The sequence below is a fragment of the Neofelis nebulosa genome, chromosome 4 (genome assembly GCF_028018385.1).
Source record: "Neofelis nebulosa isolate mNeoNeb1 chromosome 4, mNeoNeb1.pri, whole genome shotgun sequence".
NCBI classification, from domain to species: domain Eukaryota; kingdom Metazoa; phylum Chordata; class Mammalia; order Carnivora; family Felidae; genus Neofelis; species Neofelis nebulosa.
Window position 1 is genome coordinate 88,583,700 of NC_080785.1, and position 21,070 is coordinate 88,604,769.

General features: G+C 38.5%; 1 protein-coding gene across 4 annotated transcripts in view; it reads right to left on the reverse strand.

Moving 5' to 3' along the window:
• Positions 1 to 21,070, reverse strand: part of DNAJC2 (DnaJ heat shock protein family (Hsp40) member C2) — a 37,811-nt gene that overhangs the window by 2,203 nt on the left and 14,538 nt on the right. For all 4 annotated transcript variants that reach the window (XR_009260547.1, XM_058725337.1, XM_058725339.1 and 1 more), the window contains 12 exons: positions 11,809 to 11,907; positions 10,439 to 10,580; positions 8,125 to 8,205; positions 7,194 to 7,259; positions 6,662 to 6,753; positions 6,255 to 6,376; positions 5,686 to 5,835; positions 3,098 to 3,186; positions 2,955 to 3,024; positions 1,322 to 1,506; positions 449 to 549; positions 227 to 334 (listed from right to left, as the gene is read on the reverse strand). Coding sequence is in view for 3 of the 4 variants with exons in the window: in XM_058725337.1 (XP_058581320.1) it covers positions 227 to 334; positions 449 to 549; positions 1,322 to 1,506; positions 2,955 to 3,024; positions 3,098 to 3,186; positions 5,686 to 5,835; positions 6,255 to 6,376; positions 6,662 to 6,753; positions 7,194 to 7,259; positions 8,125 to 8,205; positions 10,439 to 10,580; positions 11,809 to 11,907 (1,305 nt within the window). In the remaining variant the exon portion in view is untranslated. The remainder of the gene's footprint in view (positions 1 to 226; positions 335 to 448; positions 550 to 1,321; positions 1,507 to 2,954; positions 3,025 to 3,097; positions 3,187 to 5,685; positions 5,836 to 6,254; positions 6,377 to 6,661; positions 6,754 to 7,193; positions 7,260 to 8,124; positions 8,206 to 10,438; positions 10,581 to 11,808; positions 11,908 to 21,070) is intronic.

Below are 21,070 nucleotides of genomic sequence, written 5' to 3' on the forward strand. Positions count from 1 at the left end.
ATCTGGTAAACAAAAGAAACCCAGCTCCTTCCCTAATGGCCTCTGAAATGGAAGAACTGTAATTTTCAGTTATATGAATGTCCTGAAAATGCTTGCTGTCCATCTTCTAGTCTGCTAAACATTTTATTTTCTAATTATTCTGAACACAGACCCCTACATTTTGTCTGTCTTCACATAGTGTGGGTACAGGGCTAGCAGTTTCTACTTAAAGAAAAACAAAATTTACCTTCAAACCGTTCCGAAGGTGTTGCGTTGTCTGCTTGAGGCACCACTCCATGTTCTTTTCTAAATTTATCAAATGCCTTTTTGTTTATGTCATCTTTTTGATGAGGGTCTGAGAAATGAAAAAAACTTATTGCAGGTCATCTCATTCAGTCATTAAATTGCACAGATTTTTGAAAAATGCATTTGAGGTAGCAAACGTATTGATTTTGCAAAACTAACTCACCAAGTTTCTGAAGACTCTTTGCTTTGCCAATAACATCTTTGGCGGTTCTCTTGACTCCAGAAGAAGAATGGATGTTCATGTAATTAGCAATAACCTCCCATCTAGAGACACCAATGTAATAAATTTAAGAGGGAAAAACCCCCAAATAAAAGCCAGAATGATCCCTATGTTTGTAATGTATACAAGTTAGCTATAATATCTACAGAATTCACTCTAAATTGGTAGTCTCCTTACTATTACCTGGATTACACCTTTTGCTTTTTGTATGTTTAAGCCAACTGTATATAATCTTGGCTTCAGGTCTGTATAAAACCTTACAGATTCTGTGTATAAACCAAGAGAAAATCACACATTTGTGTATACTGCCATTTGGACGCGTAAAGAGAGAAATCATTCTCTGCCAACAGCTTTAGTTTCCTCAACTATAGAAAGGAGGCTGGATCTATAAGTCTTCTTGTGAGTTCTAAACTCAGACTCTGCAGTAAGTTCTGGTTTGAGGTGGGAAGCCAGAAAGAAGGATTAAGGCTGTAAGAGAAAACTTCAGAATGCAAAAACCTAGTCCCTAGTACTAGCCACAATGGAATAAGCCAACATGAGCGTCACGGTTTATGTCTCACGATCTTTAAGTTCTTGAAAAATTGGTGAAGCGTCCACTGTATGGCATCCATACATGTATGTGAGTTGGTGTGAACTGAAAAAAAAACGGCAGGTTCAAAATACACCCTGCTTTTCACACTTTCTACTGTGGCACAAAATTTAGACTCCAGCATTCCCTGGAAGTTTCTGCTCTAACCAGTGCTCTCTGGGTGCTTGTCTGCATTCTCCCCAGGCCCTAGTATACATGCTCAAGACAAGTTTCATTAAAACCAGTACCTTGAATTTGTTCCAGCAGGGAAGAGGTTCACAGCTTTAATTAGTAATTGCAGATCATCTTCTGACCAGTTTTTACTGCCATTTCCACTCCCACCAGTTGATTTCTCTGCATTCTTAGACGCTTGTCGCATTCGAGCCTCAGCTTCCTCTTTCTCTTTTCTGATTTGCTCATTTATTTCTTCTATCTACACAAATATCATAGGTAAGTCAAAGACTTAAAGCATCTAGCTACTCTCCCTGCCAATTCTCACATCTCACTATCCTGACAATGACCGACAACACCTCCCGAGCCAACCCCAAAACCAGCCATCAGCTTTTCATTCTGGCTTTGCCTCACTCCGGCTTCTGGGCTGCAGAGCTCTGCTTGAGGAGTCAAGAACCAAGCACAGCCTGCCCTGCCCTGTATTTATACTGTGTGACTTCTGTTTGCTTTGGACACTACTTGTCGAGTCTATGGACACTGGGTTATTTCACCCACAAGCCATTTCACACCTCTCTTCAAGCTCATCCCCACTCTTTTCAGAAGAGAATATCCTTTATTTTCTACAAGAAGGTAAAGGCATAGAAAGTGGCCTGTGTTATCTTCAAGTTCCACCCTTAACAACGTTCCTTCCAGTCTACCTTTAGACATGCACAGACAAAAAAGAAAACCTTTACGTGGCCTTCTTGCTCTGTTAACAGCTCTCTTGGGGTCGGTCATCTGTAACTCATTTCCCTCCTTCCACCCCTTAGAACCATTCACCCCAGTGCCAGCGATTCCAGTGACTCCCATCATCCCTCACAGTCCCAAGTCCTTCTGGCACCAGTCCTGTAACTAGTCACACTTACGTGGCACATCCTGCCTACAAACGCCAGACTAATAGTATGTTAACTCTTTGCTACTCAGACCTCTGCAGTAATGGAAATCAGGCATCATGGTATTACAAACCTGCTTAATTTGGCTCTACTTTTTCTAACCATCTCCCATGTCTCCCCCATGTGATATGGTTTTTCATGCATTCCTCTGACCTTCATCTTCACCCTGTCCATCTTCCAAGGCTGGCTCAAACCCTTCACTGAACCTTCCCTGACCACTCTGCCCTATACTGGGCACTTCCTATTTAACCTACAGCACCTACTGCAGATCCTTTGGATCTTTTGGTCCTCAGGCCTTTTTTCCTCAGTGTAGTTTCCTGAACTCCTTTGTGGCAGCAACAGCATTAAGCATTTCTCCAAACTACTTAGGCATAATGCTGTATATTGTAGGTACTAATACTTACTGCATTAAATTGGATTTCTGGGCCTGTTTCCTCATCTGTACCATAAAAGGTATACACTAGACAGAACAAACATCTCTTTTGGTTCTAAATGTTAATGTCCTACAAAAATGCTCAAGGAATAGTCAAACAATTATTAACGTGCTAGATACACAACTCAGGCACTATACATGGTAACAACTATACAGACAAAGTCCAATTGAAAATAACAAAAGCGCTTACTAGAAGTAACACATACTGAGGGACACAAAGAGAAATGAGATTCTTTGCCTTTATTAGTAACTTCTATGTAAGGTGGGGAAATCCTGAGGTGAAAGCAATATTGTAAGCAGAACTAAACGCTAAATACAAGTAGAAGGGACGCGTTCTTCTATTACCTGTTTTTCCAGAGCAGCCTTTCCTACTTCTTTTGTAGATGATGTGAGTGTTTCATTCAAGCACTGTAAGCTAAAGGAAAAAAAGGGATGAAACTTTATCCAAAGCCCAAGAAAAGACTGCAACAGCCCTCCTATGGTTATACCTTGCTAGTTCAAGCCGATCACAAAGTTTTTCCACTTCTTCCATCATTTTAACCCGCTCTGCCTCATTGTCAGAGAAGTGATTCCAGGTCTAGAAGCACAAACACAAACATTTTCATCTTTTATCTACTGACACTGAACGATATGTCCATAAACACAATAAGCAGAGCATTAAGTTCTCAAGAGATACCTCAAGTGAACGTATGGCCTTCTGAACATTAACAACCACACTCCCAGGGCTCTCCCCTGACCAGCTAGCAGTAAAAATGCTTTTACCAAGACGATGGAGAAGCAAAACAGAAAAAAGGTGATGGTGTGGAAGATCTCTGGATGTTATAAAAGAAGGATTCCTCAGAACCACCTACGAATCAAATTCTGTATGAGTACTCAATGTTCTCTTTGTTAGGCTGCCTATTCTATCTTCTGTGTGCTTAGCTGTAACGTTTGCTAGAAATTTTAAATGTGAAATTAAAAAGATAATGTAATGTGTTAAGGAACAGGAGATATTAGAAAAATTATGATTAAGGATTATGCCCAATGTCTCCCATTCCTTACTTCTCCTTGCTTCCTTAATGCACGCAGTCTGGCTCTCACTAAGGTCCCAATGCTTTTACTGCTGACCCTTCCCTAGCATCCAAAAAGCACTACTGATTTTCTTCCTACCTGTCTGCATCACTCCTCGGGCTCTTCTTCCTCTTTCAGTACCTAAATTTGGGTGTTTGCATCCCCCACCCTCCTCCCTCTCAGCCCTCTCTCTGGGTGATCTACTCACACAGCTCCTAGTGCCACTGAGATAGAGAAGACCGTGATCCCAGAACTCCAGACTTGTACACCCAACCACCCACTCAGAATTTCCATTTGAGCATCTCAGTGCGCTCAACATGCCCTAAACTGAAGTCAACTGGCAGAGGTGGAAAGGGCTATAAACTGAACTCTTCATTTCCTTTCAGCTTTTCCTCCTTTATTTTCTGTTTCATTGAATTATACCAGCATCCACCCAGGGTTCCATGCAAGACACCGGAACACATGTAAATACTCCTGTACTAACACTACCTCCCTCCAGCACACAATCAGTATCACCTAGGCAGCAGCCTGTCCTGCCTCCCAAATACCGGCTCGTTTCATTCACCTTATTCTATTCCCACCCTCTCTGAAAGGCACAATATTCTCACCTGGATTATAGCAAAAGACTCCCAACTGTTTCTGCCTCAAGCCTTCCCTCAGCATCCTGACCGAAACCAACTCAGGAGCAGATACGAACTAGCAAGACAGAACATCCTTCAAGACCTGGCTCCTTACCTCTTCGGTGGCCTTTGCTTCATTAAACCGCACTTCATGGATCTCTGCTTTCTGTCAATGCTCCCTGACCTCTCTCATCTCTGACCCCATACACATACTACTTCACCTGGATGAATCCTACTAGATCCAGAAAACCTCCCTTGACTACCTGTTTTTTGGTCCTTCCTCATCCTAGTAAGATAAAGTGTTTGAAATGCCTGTTCCCTTGTCATTCTCCACCATTAACCAGATTTCTGGAAGGCGAGGACTGTATGATCATTAGATCTACATCAATTATGACTGCTTACACATAGTAAGCACTCACCAGATATATGATGAATGAATACATGAACTCCTGCAAAGGAGCAATAAAAACAAAGTCATGTAACGCCAGAACTTTTACCCTCGTTTATGCATCATCTCAAAGAACTATTCAAGCTTTCTATTTTCTAATTGGCCTCTTTAAATTTTTTACTGATTTCTCATTATATGCCAAATATGCTACATACTGCATGGGAATGTTCTCATTTAAACATCATAACACTATTACTAGGTACCAATTCAGCTAATGTGTAGGTGAGGAAACTAAGGCACAAAGGGGCTGACGTAACCTCCTGAGGGCCCATAGATAGTAAGTGTTAAGTGAAGAATGACTTCAAAGCTAGGCAGCTTGCTCTCAGCCCATACCCTTTACTACCATGATACACTGCATCTTTCTCAAAACATTTTTCTTGGTGAAATCCGAGGAAAACATTTCATTTTTTTCTATTTAGACTTTCCTGTCACCAACCAGAAGCCTGAAAAGACCACCTGTGTTTGTATTCTGGTTAAACCTCTTTCACAGCCTGCTGACAGGGCAGAGTAATTTCAATTATGTTATCAACTGAAGATTCAGAATGGCATATATTAAAATATATGGGGACCTGTTACAGACACAATAGGAGACATACACTAAAGCCTTTGAAATGGTCTTATTTGGATCCTAATTTGAATAAACCAACTATACAAAGACATTTTTGGGATAATCAAAAAGATATGAATATGGACTATTAGAATATCAAACAAGTCTTTTGGGGGTTTGAAAATAGCATGATGGCTATGTTAAAAAAAAAAGCCTTGATCACAGTTGCACGTGAAATTAAAAAACATGAATTTAAAAGCATTTTAAGGATTTAAGAGATGTTTAAATGAGATAAAATGTGTACACCAGTTTAATTATATTTACAGAATATAAAAAAGAAATATTCTTAAGTTTAATTAGCAATTGGATTTACTTGTTACCTAGTGTTGGTTCAATCACAGTCTGACGCACCTTGCATGAGTTTCGAAGTTTTTGCCTTTCCTTCTTAATGGCTTTTTTCTGGATATCTTTTTCCTTCTTTGCCAATAATGCTTGTTGTCTAACTTCTTCCTCTTCTTTCTCTTTAGCTAACCGAGCAGCTTCCAATTCAGCTTGTCTTTGCTTTAATGGAAAATAAAATTATTTTAATAAGAAAATTAGGATTTCTAAATGTCTGTAACCTTGTTTTACAAATTCAATCTTTTAATAAATTAGGAAAAAATGTGACATGTCAACTTATTGAAGATGGAAGATTAAACTGAGAAAAGCAGCTGGTAAAGTTCTTTCTACATTTATTAAAAATATAAAATAGAAACATTAGAAATAAGCATAGTATTAAAGGAATGTATACGACATGTTTTTGCTTAGTAAGAATTTGCTGGTAAAGAATATCCCTGTAATTATCAATGGTACCAACTTACCAAGATTTATGCACAGTCGCACCTAATTCTCTACGTCAAGATTATAGTTTTTAAAAGAGATCTGAAGATTAAAGATTTTATGAACAATTTGAAATCTAGCTTCATCAAATGTCACCTTACTTTTTCTTTAGCTTCTTGCTCCTTCCGTTTTGCTTCTGCTTTTGCTTTCTTTTCTGCTTCTTTCTTGGCTTTTTCTTCTTCCTTAAATTTTTTTATCCTTGGATCACAGCTATATGCATTGTCTACCAGAAAAAAAAGTTAATTTTTTCAATTTCTAATTCAATTTCTAACATTTAACTAAAGATCCTTTTAAATTAACTGACTGATTTTGGGACAGTGCACACCTATGAGCAGGGAACAGGGTCAGAGGGAAAGAGAGACTCTTAAGCAGGCTTCTTGCTCAGCACGGAGTGTGACACAGGACTTGATCCACGACCCTGGATCATGACCTGACCCAGAATCAACTGACTGAACCACCCAGGCAGGCACCCCCAAAGAACCTTTTTAAAAATACTAATTATACTTACCAACTAATGTTCTTATCCTATTCATTTCTTCTTTTTTTCTTTGTGCTCTTGTTGCTCTGTTCTGCTTTTCAATCCATCTCCTCTCATCACGACTTAAAATATTGGAAACAAAGTATTGGTTATAGATGGTATGACTGGAAAATGTAGTATTTTATAAATTTATGTGTAAATAATGTCTGATATTAACATTAAAGGGTGATTCTACTTAGTATTAATTTTTGTTGGCTTTTTTAGAATATTCATGTCGAAGGTATTTCCCTACACACACAAAGAAAACTAAAATTAAACCAGTTATGCAAACAGAAGAAAAATAATTTGCTGAACTGAGCTTTTGTGACAATTATATCTGTTGGTCATTTGTTAACATACCCTAACCATGTGGCCCCATCTAGTTTAACTTGTGAGATGGGATCTCAAAACACTCAACTCAAAAAATGATACACAAAGAGAAATTTATACAAAAAAAATATGTAGTATATTTTTACGTCATCACAAATAACCATCTTCCTTTATTAGTGACTTACATACATACCATTCTGCTTTTTCTTTTTCTTCTTCATCTAAATAAGAAAATTCTCTCCAAGAATCAAAATTATACCTAAAATAGAAATTAAAAAAAAAAAAATCAAGCTAACAAATAAAAATCTTCCTTGTAAGATTAAGTTAGGTGAATATAGTGCTAAGAAACATTAAAGGCAAGGTTGTCTTGCAGACAGCGCCCCTCACATGGTGGACCTAACACTATGCTCAAGTCGTCTTCTTCCTCTTTGTTAAATGACACTGATTTGGTATGAAAATCTAAAAGTATACTCCTCACCCCTAAACTAAAATCACGCCTCCCTGCCATCTCTCCATTAGCTTTTTCTCTTGCCTGGAACTTGTTTAAGTTCTCCCTACTTTCTCCTTTCCTAGTCTGTCACGCCTTAAGGCAGCTCTCATAGTGGCTATTGTATCTCTGATTTGTATCCTCTGAAGGGAAAAGCAACTACAACTGGTAGAGCTAAATTTGGTTATTTTTGTTTCACAATAATTTCATGTTTTCATTTACCAGATACTTAATCAGAAAATATAGCAAATGTAATACAAATTGGCCATGAGTATTTATTGTGTTCATTAAACATTAGTGAATCAGAGACAAAAAAGCACTGCCTTCCTTGTGTATTCAAGTATTTTTAATAGCAAGACAAATGAAAATATTTTCATTTTTACTGAAATCAAATGGCTCCTTAATAGTATGCTTGATATCTAGAAATGTGATGATTAGAAAACAGATTTTAAAAATCATAGAAGCCTAAATATCACGTAGATTACAGCAGTATGTGAAAACTATTATGATTACTTCTGAATAGAGTGCTTTTGTTCTGTGATTCTATTTTTCAATAAATTTATGAAAAATCAAGTATTTATTGCATACTTATCCTTTTAAAAAATGACAGCGTCATAGCAACAGTGTATTCACTTACCAGAAAGAATAAAATGCATCTACATCTTCAAATGATGAATTCATATCACCAAGTTTAGGAACATTTTTTTTATTTGACCATCTGAAATAATAAAAGACAAAAATTCAATTCAAAATCTGTACAAAGGTCAACAGAAAACTAATTTATTAAAAAACATTTTTTTATAAATCCTCTACATCCCCTGTGACTAAGAAATGGGGCTGGAAGATCAGCAGTGAGGTGTCGAACAATACAGGAGCAGGGAGAGAGGACAAGGGTAGATGGGGTTGGGGAAAACAATGGAACGATGTTCTCACCATCAGGTTGTCTTCAGTTCTACAAATTACAGGCTTGTGGCAGCTGCCATACTAGCTAGGAAAAACAGGCAGTGCCCCCTTTCCCAAGCTCACGTACTCCTGCCTCTAAACAGGCAGCACAGAAGCAACCTGCAGGCTCACATTTTTTTTTCTTAGAGAGTAAGAGTGTGAGCGGGGGAGAGGGGCAGAGGGAGAGAGAATCTTAAGCAGGCTCCACACTCAATAGGGAGCCCAACTCAGGACTGTGGCATCATGACCTGAGCCAAAATCAAGAGTCAAGCACTCAACCAAACGAGCCACCTGTGCGCCCCCCAGATTTTTAAAAATGTTAATATAGAGGGAAGATTCCCACCCTCTCATTGCCATGACCATCCCCACTAAGAGTCAGGACTTCTAAAGCAGCTCATCCATCATCTCGGAAAGGATTCTGTGGGCTGTTACTGACCCATGTTTTCTACTCTATGAAACCATTCCACAACAAAATGTATTACACCATTTTGTTTTTACCACCTTCAACACTATTATAAAAAAATGAGGAGCGGGGCGCCTGGGTGGCTTAGTCGGTTAAGCGCCCAACTTCAGCTCAGGTCGTGATCTCACGGTCCGTGAGTTCGAGCCCCGCGTCAGGCTCTGTGCTGACAGCTCAGAACCTGGAGCCTGCTTCTGATTCTGTGTCTCCCTCTCTCTCTGACCCTCCCCCCATTCACGCTCTGTCTCTCTCTGCCTCAAAAATAAATAAACGTTAAAAAAAAAAGTTTAAAAAAAAAAAATGAGGAGAGGGGATGGAGAAAATATTTAAGTTGCACTAAGCCAATGAAGTGGGTCTTAAGCCTGGCTGCACATTAGAATCACTGGGGAGTATTTAAATACCCTACAGGCATTCCAAACTAATTAAACTGAAATCACAATTAAATTAAAATTTCTCCAAGTGGAACACAGCCATCAGGAGTTTTTTAGCCTCTCCAGGTGATTCCAACATGCAGCCACACTGTGCTCTAAGGAAACCCTCCGGTGCAGATGAAACCAAAAAACACAGAATATTGATATACACCATTTAAAAACGGACTTCGATGAAATAAATTACATATACAGTAACATTAAAGATATCTCATCTTTGGGGCACCTGGGTGGCTCAGTGTCTGACTTCAGCTCAGGTCATGACCTCACAGCTTGTGAGTTCGAGCCCTGCATTGGGCTCTGTGCTGACAGCTCAGAGCCTGGAGCCTGTTTCGGATTCTGTGTCTCCCTCTCTCTCTGCCCCTCCCCTGCTTGTGCTCTGTCTCTCTCTCAAAAATAAATAAACATTAAAAAAAAAAAAAAATCACCAAAAGAGAGAAAAAAAAAAGATATCTCATCCTTTGTCAGAGAACTTTATGATAATGAAATGCTCCAAGAAAACAGTTCCAAAAGAACAAAAGCTTTATCAGATGATAAGGGGCCAGAAAGAGTATGTACCCATTAGTAAAAGGGAAGCAAAAGAATGGGAAATTACTATCACTTAAGTAAAATATCACACTACATAAAGTCAGCTACTGTTCTTTCCCACAAAGGAAATCAAAAAGAAAAATATCCTATGAGGTGTAAAGGAATTTCACCATCAAAAGGCAGAACTTCTGGGGTGCCTGGGTGGCTCAGTTGGTTGAGTGTCTGACTTTAGCCCAGGTCATGATCTCACAGCTTGTGAGTTTGAGGCCCACATCAGGCTCTGTACTAAATGCTCAGAACCTGGAGCCTGCTTCTAACTCTGTGTCTCCCTCTCTCTCTGCCCCTCCTCCCCCGCTCATGCTCTGTCACTCCTGTCTCAAAAATAAATAAACATTAAAAAAAAAAAAAAAAAGGCAGAACTTCTGTTCAGAGAGCAAAATAAATGAGAGCAGTACATTCACCAGAGGGGCTCAATACTGTAGAGAAGGACAAAGAGAACAAAACTTTTATCAGGGGAAAAATGCAGAAACCTGGAAGATTACATGAAGCGGGCCAATATAGCATTCTGATCACAAGGGGATCCCTTAACTCACCTAGAATTCCGTTCAAACACTGGGGAAAACACTTCGAAGAAATTGTCCTTTGCTTCACTTTTAGAAGGAACTGAGTTATCAAAAGTAGGATCTACACTGTTGAATGCCCGCCTTTTCACTGGATCAGATAACATTTCATAAGCTGAGGAAAAAATGGTAAGGTCACATTACTATGATGCTACATTTTTTCTCTGTGAGAAAAAAATCCCCTTCCTTTAAAAAAAAAGTTATTTTTCGGGGTGCCTGGGTGGCTCAGTCGGTTAGCTGACCAACTTTGGCTCAGGTCACGATCTCACAGTTCGTGAGTTCGAGCCCCTCGGGCTCTGTGCTGACCGCTCAGAGCCTGGAGCCTGCTTTGGATTCTGTGTCTCCCCCTCTCTCTACCCCTCCCCTGCTCACACTCTGTGTCTCTCTGTCTCTCAATAATAAACATTTTTTTAAAAAGGTTATTTTTCATATTTAAAAATTTTGTGTGTTTGTGGGAAGGAAAAGATTGAATGTAGGTAATGATACCACTAGTGCTACTGGATAGAATCTGACTTCATAACTTCTTTCAGTACCTCTTCTGGAAGGCAAGTGACAAAACAGTGGTTAAATACTCATCCCTTAAGAATGCATGACTCCAAGGAAATAGAAATAGCTAGAAAATTAACTGTTAGAGTCCAAGGTTGTAAAAAAAAAAAAAAAAAAAAACAACCAAAAAAAACACAAAGAACCTTTAGCATCTAGCATCTTGAGCACTACGTAAGAGTAGGCCCAAAAGAGTAAGTCTGAAAGGGGTGTACACGATTTTAAAAAGTTATCATCAAAATGTAAAATCACACCTAACAACACACACTTAGATATGGTAACAATCTATATTAATTTGCTTAACGAACATATGGCTATGTAAAGAGCAATGAACGTCATCTTGAGTCCCACAGCAGGATACAATCAACTTTTGGATTTAAATTAGCAAAACATCTGAGGACAATTTAGTCCTACAAAGTATCGGAAACGGAGAAATAACTTAGCATTCTTGTTAGAGAACACTTAGGATGAAATGACTGCAGGAGGAGTTTCTCATATAAGAATCCCCAGAAGATCTCGTTAATACACGGACTGTCAGCGGACCTGGGGTGGGGACCTGGTTTCTGCATTCCTGATAAGCTGCCAGGTGCTGCTGATGCTGCTGATGCTGCTGGTTGAGAGAACCTCGCTTTGGGAGTAAGGCTCTGGGGTGGGTTATCAGAAACAACCAGATATAACCGAAAGTGTTTTTAAATGTCATGGTTTACTTAAATTAACTACAGTATATACACTAGAAATCCAATCTTAGCACTTAATGATCACCACCATTACAAATTCCTGACTCTAAGGTATTTTCTTACCTTTAGTTATGCAAGTGAAGTAGTCATTATCTCCTTCTTTGATTGGTTCACCAGCTGCTTTCCGTTTGTCTGGGTGATGTTTTAAAACCATTGCTTTATCTACAAAACAAGCCAGATTTAGACAGTTTGTCACTTTATGCATAAAAACTAAAAATAAAGATGAGGAGCTTGGGAAGATGGCGGCGTAGGAGGATCCTGAGCTCATCTTCTCCCACGATCCCATCAAGGCTGCAACTGCACACAGTGGAACTCACTCTGAAAAGGACCTGAAGACTAACAGAACAGCTTTTCCATAGCTAAAGACGTAAAGAGAAAGCCATGTTGATAAGGGGGGGAAGAGGTGCGGCTGGGAACCAAATCCCTGGGGTGGCAACCCTTAAGCAGGAAGGAATTCACAGGTGCAGAGGTCCTCCCTGGGGAGTAAAGGGATCTAGTCCCCACTGGGCACCCTTGCCCTGAGGTTCTCTACACAGGGAAGAGAAGCCCCCATTAACATCTGGCTTTGAAAGTCAGCAGGGCTTACTTCACTCCAGGAGCTGGAAGGCTATCCTGAGACTCTGCTTTTAAAGGGCAAACACGCCATATCACTTGCTCTAAGACCCAGCACAGAGGCAGCAGTTTGAAAGTGCCTGGGTTATTTATATGTGACAGAGATTTACTAATTATACAGTATGTGCCAGAGGAGCAGAAAATTCCGTAGGAATTTTCTCCAGAACGAAAAGTGCTGGCAGGTGCCATTTCCCTTCCCTCCTTCAGCCTAGCGGTCCCGATGCTGGTGGGAGCCAGTTGTGACACTCTCCATCAGCCTTGCTAACACACTCTTGTCCCACCTCATGTTCCCTGCAGAAACACCCCACCCAAAGGCGCCCATCCAATGTGGCGGCCATCCCACCATACTTGGTGGGCAGCCCTGGTTAGAACTAGTGCCTCTCAAAAGCAACTATGGACAGAAGAGGGGGGCAGCCCTATTCATCAACACACCTGCCACAGTTTGTAGCCTGACCCTTAAGCCAGCTATGTTGGAGGAAGCCTTGCCTGTCAATGCACCACACCCACAGTAGTGCTGGACCAGTCACAACGGGAGAGTGCACACAACCCCCACAGAAATCATTCCTGGAGGGACTGGTTCTGGTGACCAGGTGGGAATCGCACTACTGGGCACCACAGGACACCTTTTATATAAAGCCACTACTCTCAAGAGCAGGAGAAGGAGCTGACCTAACACACAGACACAAACACAGAGTCAGACAAAATGAGGAGACAGGAATACGATCCAAATGAAAGATCAAGACAAAATCCAAGAAAAAGAGCTAAACAAAATGGAAATGAGCATTCAACCTGATTAAAGGCTCCAAGTAATAGCCATAAAGATTGGAGGGAAGAGTGAATGATACTGTGAGTACTTCAACAAAGAGACAGAAAATATGAAAAACAAGCTCGAGGGAATCAATGCCTGATTAGAGGATGCAGAACAGATCAGTGATCGAGAAGACAGGGTAATGGAAAGCAACCAAGCTCAACAGCAAAAAGAAAGAAAGAACTTAAAAAATGAGGATATGTTAAGGGACTTCTGCAACAACATCAAGTATAAGAACATCTATATTATAGGGGTCACAGGAAAGGGGAGATGGGGCAGAAAACTTATTTGAAGAAATAATGGCTGCAAACTTCCCCAACCTGTAAGGAAATAGAGACCAGCTCCAGGACATAAAGGGAGCCCCAAACAAGATGAAACCCAGGAGGTCCATCCCAACACACAGTAATTAAAATGGTAAAAATTAAAGATGAACAGAGAATCTTAAAAGCAGTAAGAGAAGAAGCAAACAGCTACATACAAGGGGAACCCTATAAGGCTGACTTTTCAGCAGAAATTTTGCAGACCAGAAGCTAGTGGTGACACATTGCTGTGGGGGAAAACAACAACAACAAAACCTATAACCAAGAGAACTGTACCCAGCAAGGTTATCATTCAGAATGGAAGGAGAGAGAAAGAGTTTGCAAGACAAACAAAAGTTGAAGGACTTGATGACCACTCAAGCAGCTGTACAAGAAATGTTAAAGGGAATTCTTTAAGTGAAAAGAATAAGAGAAGAACATGGTGAGAGGAACACTTCACTGGTAAAAGCAAACATACAGTGAAGATAGTAGTTCAATCACTTATAATGCTAGTAAGGAGGTAAAAAGACAAAAGTAGGAAAATCAACTATCTACAAAAATCAGTCAACAGATACACAAAACAAAAAAAATGTAAAAAGTACTTGAACTTAAGCAACTATCAACTTAATATAGACTGATGTTATATATGAACTTCATGGTAACCACACACCATAATACTTTAATAGGCACAAAAAAAAATAAAGGAATCCAAGCATAGCTCTAAAGAAAGTCATCACATCATGAGGGTAGAGAGCATGAGAAGAATAAAAAAAAGACAAGAGCTACAAAAAACCCCCCAAACAAAACAAAACCCAGCAAGCAATTGGCAAAATGGCAATAAGTACATACCTATTAATAATTGCTTAAAATGGGGGTGCCTCAGTCAGTTAAGCATCTGACTCCTGATTTTGGCTCAGGTCATGATCTCACTTTTCGTGGGATCGAGCCCTGCATCAGGTTCCATGCTAATAGCACAGAGCCTGCTTGGGGTTCTCTCTCTCGCTCTCTCTGCCCTGACCCACCCATGCACTCTCTCTCTCTCTCTCTCTCTCTCTCAAAATAAATAAATAAACATTAAAAAAAAATAATTGCTTAAAATGTAAATGGTCTAAATATGCCAAAAAAGACAGAGTGGCTGAATGGATAAAACAAGACCCCTCTATGTAAGAACATGATGTCTACAAGAGACTCACTTCAGACATAAAGACATATACAGACTAAAAGTGAAGTGATGGAAAAAGATAGTCCATGCAAATGGAAGCAGGAAAAAAAAGTTGGACTAGCAATACTCTACCAGATGAAACAGACTTTAAAATAGGCTGTAACTAGAAACAAAACAAAGCATTACTTAATGATAAAGAGATCAATCCATGAGAGGCTATACGAATTGTAATTATCTATACACCTAACAGAGAAGCACCTAAATATATAGAAAAATTAATGGTTATAAAAAAAGAAATGGACCGTAATACACAATAATCAGAGTAGCCTTTAACACCCCACTTACATCAAAGGATAGAATATCCAATAGAAAATTAGTAAGGAAACAGTGGCTTTGACAACACACTAGACCAGATGTACTTAACAGATACAAACAGAACACTGCATCCAACAGCAGAATACACATTCTTCTCAAGTGCACATGAAACATTCTCTAGGATAGATTTCATGTTAGGCCATAAAACAAGTCTCAATAAATTTAAGAACATAGTAATCATACAAGCATCTATTACAACCACAACATTATGAAACTAGAATCACAGGGGAAAAAAACAGGAAAAAGCAAACATATGGAAGCTAAACAACATGCTACTGAATCAGCGGGTCAAAACATTACCTTGAGACAAATAAAAATGAAAATGCAATGGTCTAAAAACTCTGGGACATGGCAAAAGCAGTTCTAAGAGGGAAGTTTACAGCAATACAGGCGTACCTCAAGAAAGAAAAAAAAAAAAAAAACAAAACAACTCAAACAATCTAACCTTATACCTGAAAGAAAAAGCACTAGCAAAAGAACAAACAAAACCTGAAGTTACTAGAAGGAAGGAAATAATAAAGATCATAGTGAAAATACTGAAATAGCGAGACTGAAAAAAAAAAAAAGAAAAAAAAAATCAATGAAACTAGGAGATGGTTCTTTGATAAAACTGATGAACCTTTACTACAGTCATTAAGACAAAGAATATTCCAATGAATAAAACTTGAAATGAAAACGGATAAGGGGCGCCTGGGTGGCGCAGTCGGTTAAGCGTCCGACTTCAGCCAGGTCACGATCTCGCGGTCCGTGAGTTCGAGCCCCGCGTCAGGCTCTGGGCTGATGGCTCGGAGCCTGGAGCCTGTTTCCGATTCTGTGTCTCCCTCTCTCTCTGCCCCTCCCCTGTTCATGCTCTGTCTCTCTCTGTCCCAAAAATAAATAAATAAAAAAACGTTGAAAAAAAAAAAAAAAAAAAAAAAAAAAAGAAAACGGATAAGCTACAACTGACATCACAAAAATACAAAGGAATGAAAAATTATACACCAACAAACTGGATAACCTGGAAGAAATGGATAAATCCCTAGAAACATACAATCTTCCAAGACTCAATCAGAAAAAAGAAAAAAGTCTGAACAGACTGATTACTAGTAATGAAATTGAATCAGTAACCAAAAAACCCCTAACAAACAAAAGTTGAGGATCAGATGGCTTCATAGGAGAATTCTATCAAACACTTGAAAAAGAGTTAATACCTATCTTTGTCAAAAACAGAAGAGGAAGGAATGGTTCCAAATTCATCCTATGAGGCCAGCATTACCCCAATACCAAAACCAAAGACACTACAAAAAAACCAAAATTACAAACCAATATTCCTAATGAATACAGACGCCAAAAATCTTCGATAAATATTAAGAAACCAAATTCAACAATATATTCAAAGGATCATACACCATGATCAAGTGAGATTTAGTCAAGGAATGTAACAACTGTTCAATAACTGCAAATCAATCAACATGATACACCATATTAACAATGAAGGATAAAAATCATATGATCACCTCAATACATGTGGAAAAAACAATTGACAAAATTCAACATCTATTAATGATAAGAACTCTCAATAAAGTAGGTACAGAAAGAACATACCTCAACTTAATAAAGGCCATATATGACAAACCCACACCTAACATCATACTCAATGGTGAAAAGCTAAAAGCGTTTTCTCTAAGATCAGGACAAGGTGAGGATGCCTATTTCTTGCCTCTTTTACTCTCAACATTGTACTAGAAGTCCTAGTCACAGCAATTGGGCAAGAAAAAGAAAAGCCATTCAAATTAGAAAGTAGTAAAACTGTCACTATTTGCAGATGACACGATATTATACATAGAAAACCCTAAAGACACCACCCCCAAGAAATTAGAATGAATGAATTCAGTGAAGTTGCAGGATACAAAAATCAATACACAGAAATCGACTGCATGTCTATATAATAACTAGCAGAAAGAAAAATTAATAAAACAATCTCATTTACAACTGTAGGTGAAACACCTAGGAACAAATTTAACCAAGGAGTTGCAAGACCTGTACTCTTAAAAATGTAAGACACTGACGAAAGAAACTTAAGATGACACAAATAAATGTAAAAATATAGCATACTCAAAGATTGGGAGAACAATTGTTAAAAATGTGCATAACTACCCAAAGAAATCTGCAGATTCAATGCAATCCCTATCAATCCCTATCATCCCTATCAATAGTGTTTTTCACAGAACTAGAATAATCCTAAAATTTGTATGCAACCAAAAAAGATTCTGAAGAACCAAAGCAAATCTTTGGTTCTTTTGATACCTGGAGGTATCACAATCCCAGATTTCAAACTATACTACAAAGCTATAGTACTGAAAACAGTATGGTACTGGCACATAAACAGACACATAGATCAATGGAACAGACAGCCCAGAGATAAATCCACATATATATGGTCAATTAACATATAACAAAGGAGGCAAGCATACACAATAGGAAAAGACAGCCTCTTCAATAAATGGTGTTACAAGTGAACAGCTACATGTTAAAGAATACTCCATACACAAAAATAAATTCAAAATGGATTAAAAACTGAAGTATGAGATGTGAAACCATAAAATACCTAAGAGTAATGTCTTGGACTTTGGCCTTAGCAATATTTTTCTGGATGTGCCTCCCTAGGCAAGGATAATAAAAGCAAAAATAAACACTTGTAACCTACACCAAAATAAAATCCTTCTGCTCAGTGAAGGAAACAACCAAGAAAACAAACAGGCAACCTGCTGAACAGAAGACATTTGCAAATGACATGTCTGATAAGGGGTTAATATTCAAAACACAAAGCACTCATACAACTCAATAGCAAAAAATCCAAATAATTTGATTAAAAAATGGGCAGAGGACCTGAATAGACATCTTTCTAAAAAGGATATACAGATGGCCAACAGACACTTGAAATGATGCTCAGCATCACTAATCATCAGGGAAATGCAAATCAAAACCACAATGAGACACCAGCTCACACCAGTCAGAATGGCTACTATCAAAAAGACAAGAACTAAGCTTTGGCGAGAATACGGAGAAAAGGGAATCTTCATGCACTGTTGGTAGGGTTATAAATTGGGCTTATAAATATAATAGGGTATTGGGGTTATAAATATAATAGGGTATTAGCAACTACAAAAAATAGTATGGAGGTTCTTAAAAAAATTAAAACAGAAATATCACATGACCCAGCAATTCCATTTCTGGATATTTATTTGAAAAAACAAACCAAAACAACCCAAACCAAAACAAACACATTCATTCAAAAAGATATATGTGCCCCTATGTTTACTGCAGCATTATTTATAATAGCAAGATATGGAAGCAACCTAAGTGTCCATCTATAGATGATTGAATAAAGAAGATGTGGAGCATATATATAATGGAATATCACTCAGCCATAACAAAGAATGAGATCTTGCCATTTGCAACAACATAGACAGACCTCCAGGTATCATGCTAAGTGACACTAAGCGAGACAAAAATAAATACTATGTGGTTTCACTTATATGTGGACTCTAAAAAAGAAAACAGAGGGACAAACAAACCTTCCCCCACCCAAAGACTCATAAATATAGTGAACTGGTGATTGTTAAAAGGGAGGGTCAGAGGGTTGGGTAATTGGTGAAATAGGTAAAGAGAATTAAGAGGTACAAATTTCCAGTTATAAAATAAATAAGTCATTGAGATGAAATGTACAGCACAGGGGACAGAGTCAAAATATTGCATTAAGTTTGTATGGTAACAGAGTGTAAGTACACTTATGGCAAGCATTTTGTAATGTATATAAATGCTGAACCACTCAGGTGTATGCTGTACACCTGAAACTAATATAATGCTGTACGTCAACTATACTTCAATAAAAAAATAAAAAAACATGGGGCGCCTGGGTGGCGCAGTCGGTTGAGCGTCCGACTTCAGCCAGGTCACGATCTCGCGGTCCATGAGTTCGAGCCCCGCGTCAGGCTCTGGGCTGATGGCTCGGAGCCTGGAGCCTGTTTCCGATTCTGTGTCTCCCTCTCTCTCTGCCCCTCCCCCGTTCATGCTCTGTCTCTCTCTGTCCCAAAAATAAATAAAAAACGTTGAAAAAAAAAATTAAAAAAAAAAATAAAAATAAAAAAAAATAAAAAAACATGAGCTACACAGAGCCATTTGTAAAATCATAATATCAATTTTAAAATATTTTATGCTATGGTAAAATATAAACTTGTTACATGTGGAAATCATAGAAAAAGAAGGAATTATTTTAAGGACTGGCCAAAATGCCAACACCCAAAGACAATTACTGCTAACATTTTTGACATATTTTCACGCAGATCTTTTTCCTTAAACATGTTTAAAAAAAACTAGGTATAATTGTAACATATATATACCAATTTACAGTCTGATTTTTTCAAGCTAACATTACACATTTGCATTTTCTGTTGTTACAAACTTCAAAAAAACAATTTTTTTTTTTTTTAAACTTTTTAACGTTTATTTATTTTTTGAGAGACAGAGAGAGACAGAGCATGAGCAGGGGAGGGGCAGAGAGAGAAAGGGAGTCACAGAATCTGAAGCAGGCTCCAGGCTCCGAGCTGTCAGCACAGAACCCGATGCGGAGCTCGAACCCGTGAACTGTGAGATCATGACCTGAGCTGAAGTTGGATACCTAACCGACTGAGCCACCCAGGCGCCCCAATTTTCGTTTTTTAAAGTGGGCTCCATGTCCAACATGGGGCTTGACCTCACGACCCTGAGATCAAGAGTCAGATGTTCTACCAACTTAGCCAGCCAGGTGCCCCTTTGAAAAATTTTTAATGATTGCTCAGTAAAGTCTTTCAAATAGATTTATCATAATTTATTTCTCTATTGCTGGATATTTAAATTGCTTCCAATTTTTCACTATTATCAGTAATGCCAATTTTAATCATTTTGTAGAGATGTATTTGTACATATTCAGGATTCTTTCTTCTGAGGATGTATTTACAGAGATGACATTAGTGAGTGAAAATGTAGGAACAAGTTCCTTTCTAAATGTTAGGCCACTTCATACTCTTATGTGAACATGTATTTCACCACAGCCTCACCAGCAATGGGTATTAATTATTTAAACCTACAATTATTGCTGGGCTCAACAATATTTTTGGTTCTATCTTTCATCCTTCATCTATAGAGGAAGGAGAGGTTGTTCTGGTTTCTCTTCTTTGTTTGATTCACTTTACTAGGTTATGGCTAGCTGTTAACATCTGTTGAACACTTAACATATACTAGCACTATTCATCAGTTAATCTTCCTAATAACCCAATGAAGAAAGTGCTATTATTTTCTCCATTTTATGGAAGAGGAAATTGAGGCAAAGAGAGGTTAAGTAACCATGACTCTTTCAACCCATCCAAAAGTCCCCAGCAAATCAGGCTTCTGTCCAATGCTTGATGCAAATGCTTTTCCAACTGCTGTTATTACACTTGTTTTTTTACTTTTTATTTTTTTAATGTTTCTTTATTTCTGAGAGACAGCAAGCAAGCGAGCATGAGCAGGGGCGGAGCAGAGGGAGACACAGAATCCGAAGCAGGCTCCAGGCTCTGAGCTGTCAGCACAGAGCCCAACGCGGGGCTCAAACTCACAAACCGTGAGATCAAGTACCTGAGCCGAAGTCGGACGCTTAACCAACTGAGCCACCCAAGTGCCCCTACACTTATGTTTTAAAAAGTCTTTTTGGGGGGGAAAGTTTCCTCTCTGTACATCCCCCATGAGCATCACAAGCTACCTATTACTTAGTGTTACATCAGATAAAGGTTTAAAAAAATATAGGATTTGAAACAAAAGAGTGTTTTAAAACAAGTTTTCATTTCCCTTAAACTCATAACTTCTGTTTATAATGGAAAGTGCTCAGTTATTAATAGAGAAGAATGCTTTAAGAGTGATCAATAAAATTCTTTAAAAATAATTTTGTCTTAAGTGTTTTCTACATTTTAAATTTTACAATGAAAACCTGAGACCCCGCCCCGCCCAAATTCCCTCCTGTTCTATTCCTGTTCAGCAAAGCTCAATTTTCTTAATGTAATACCTCAGCTTTAA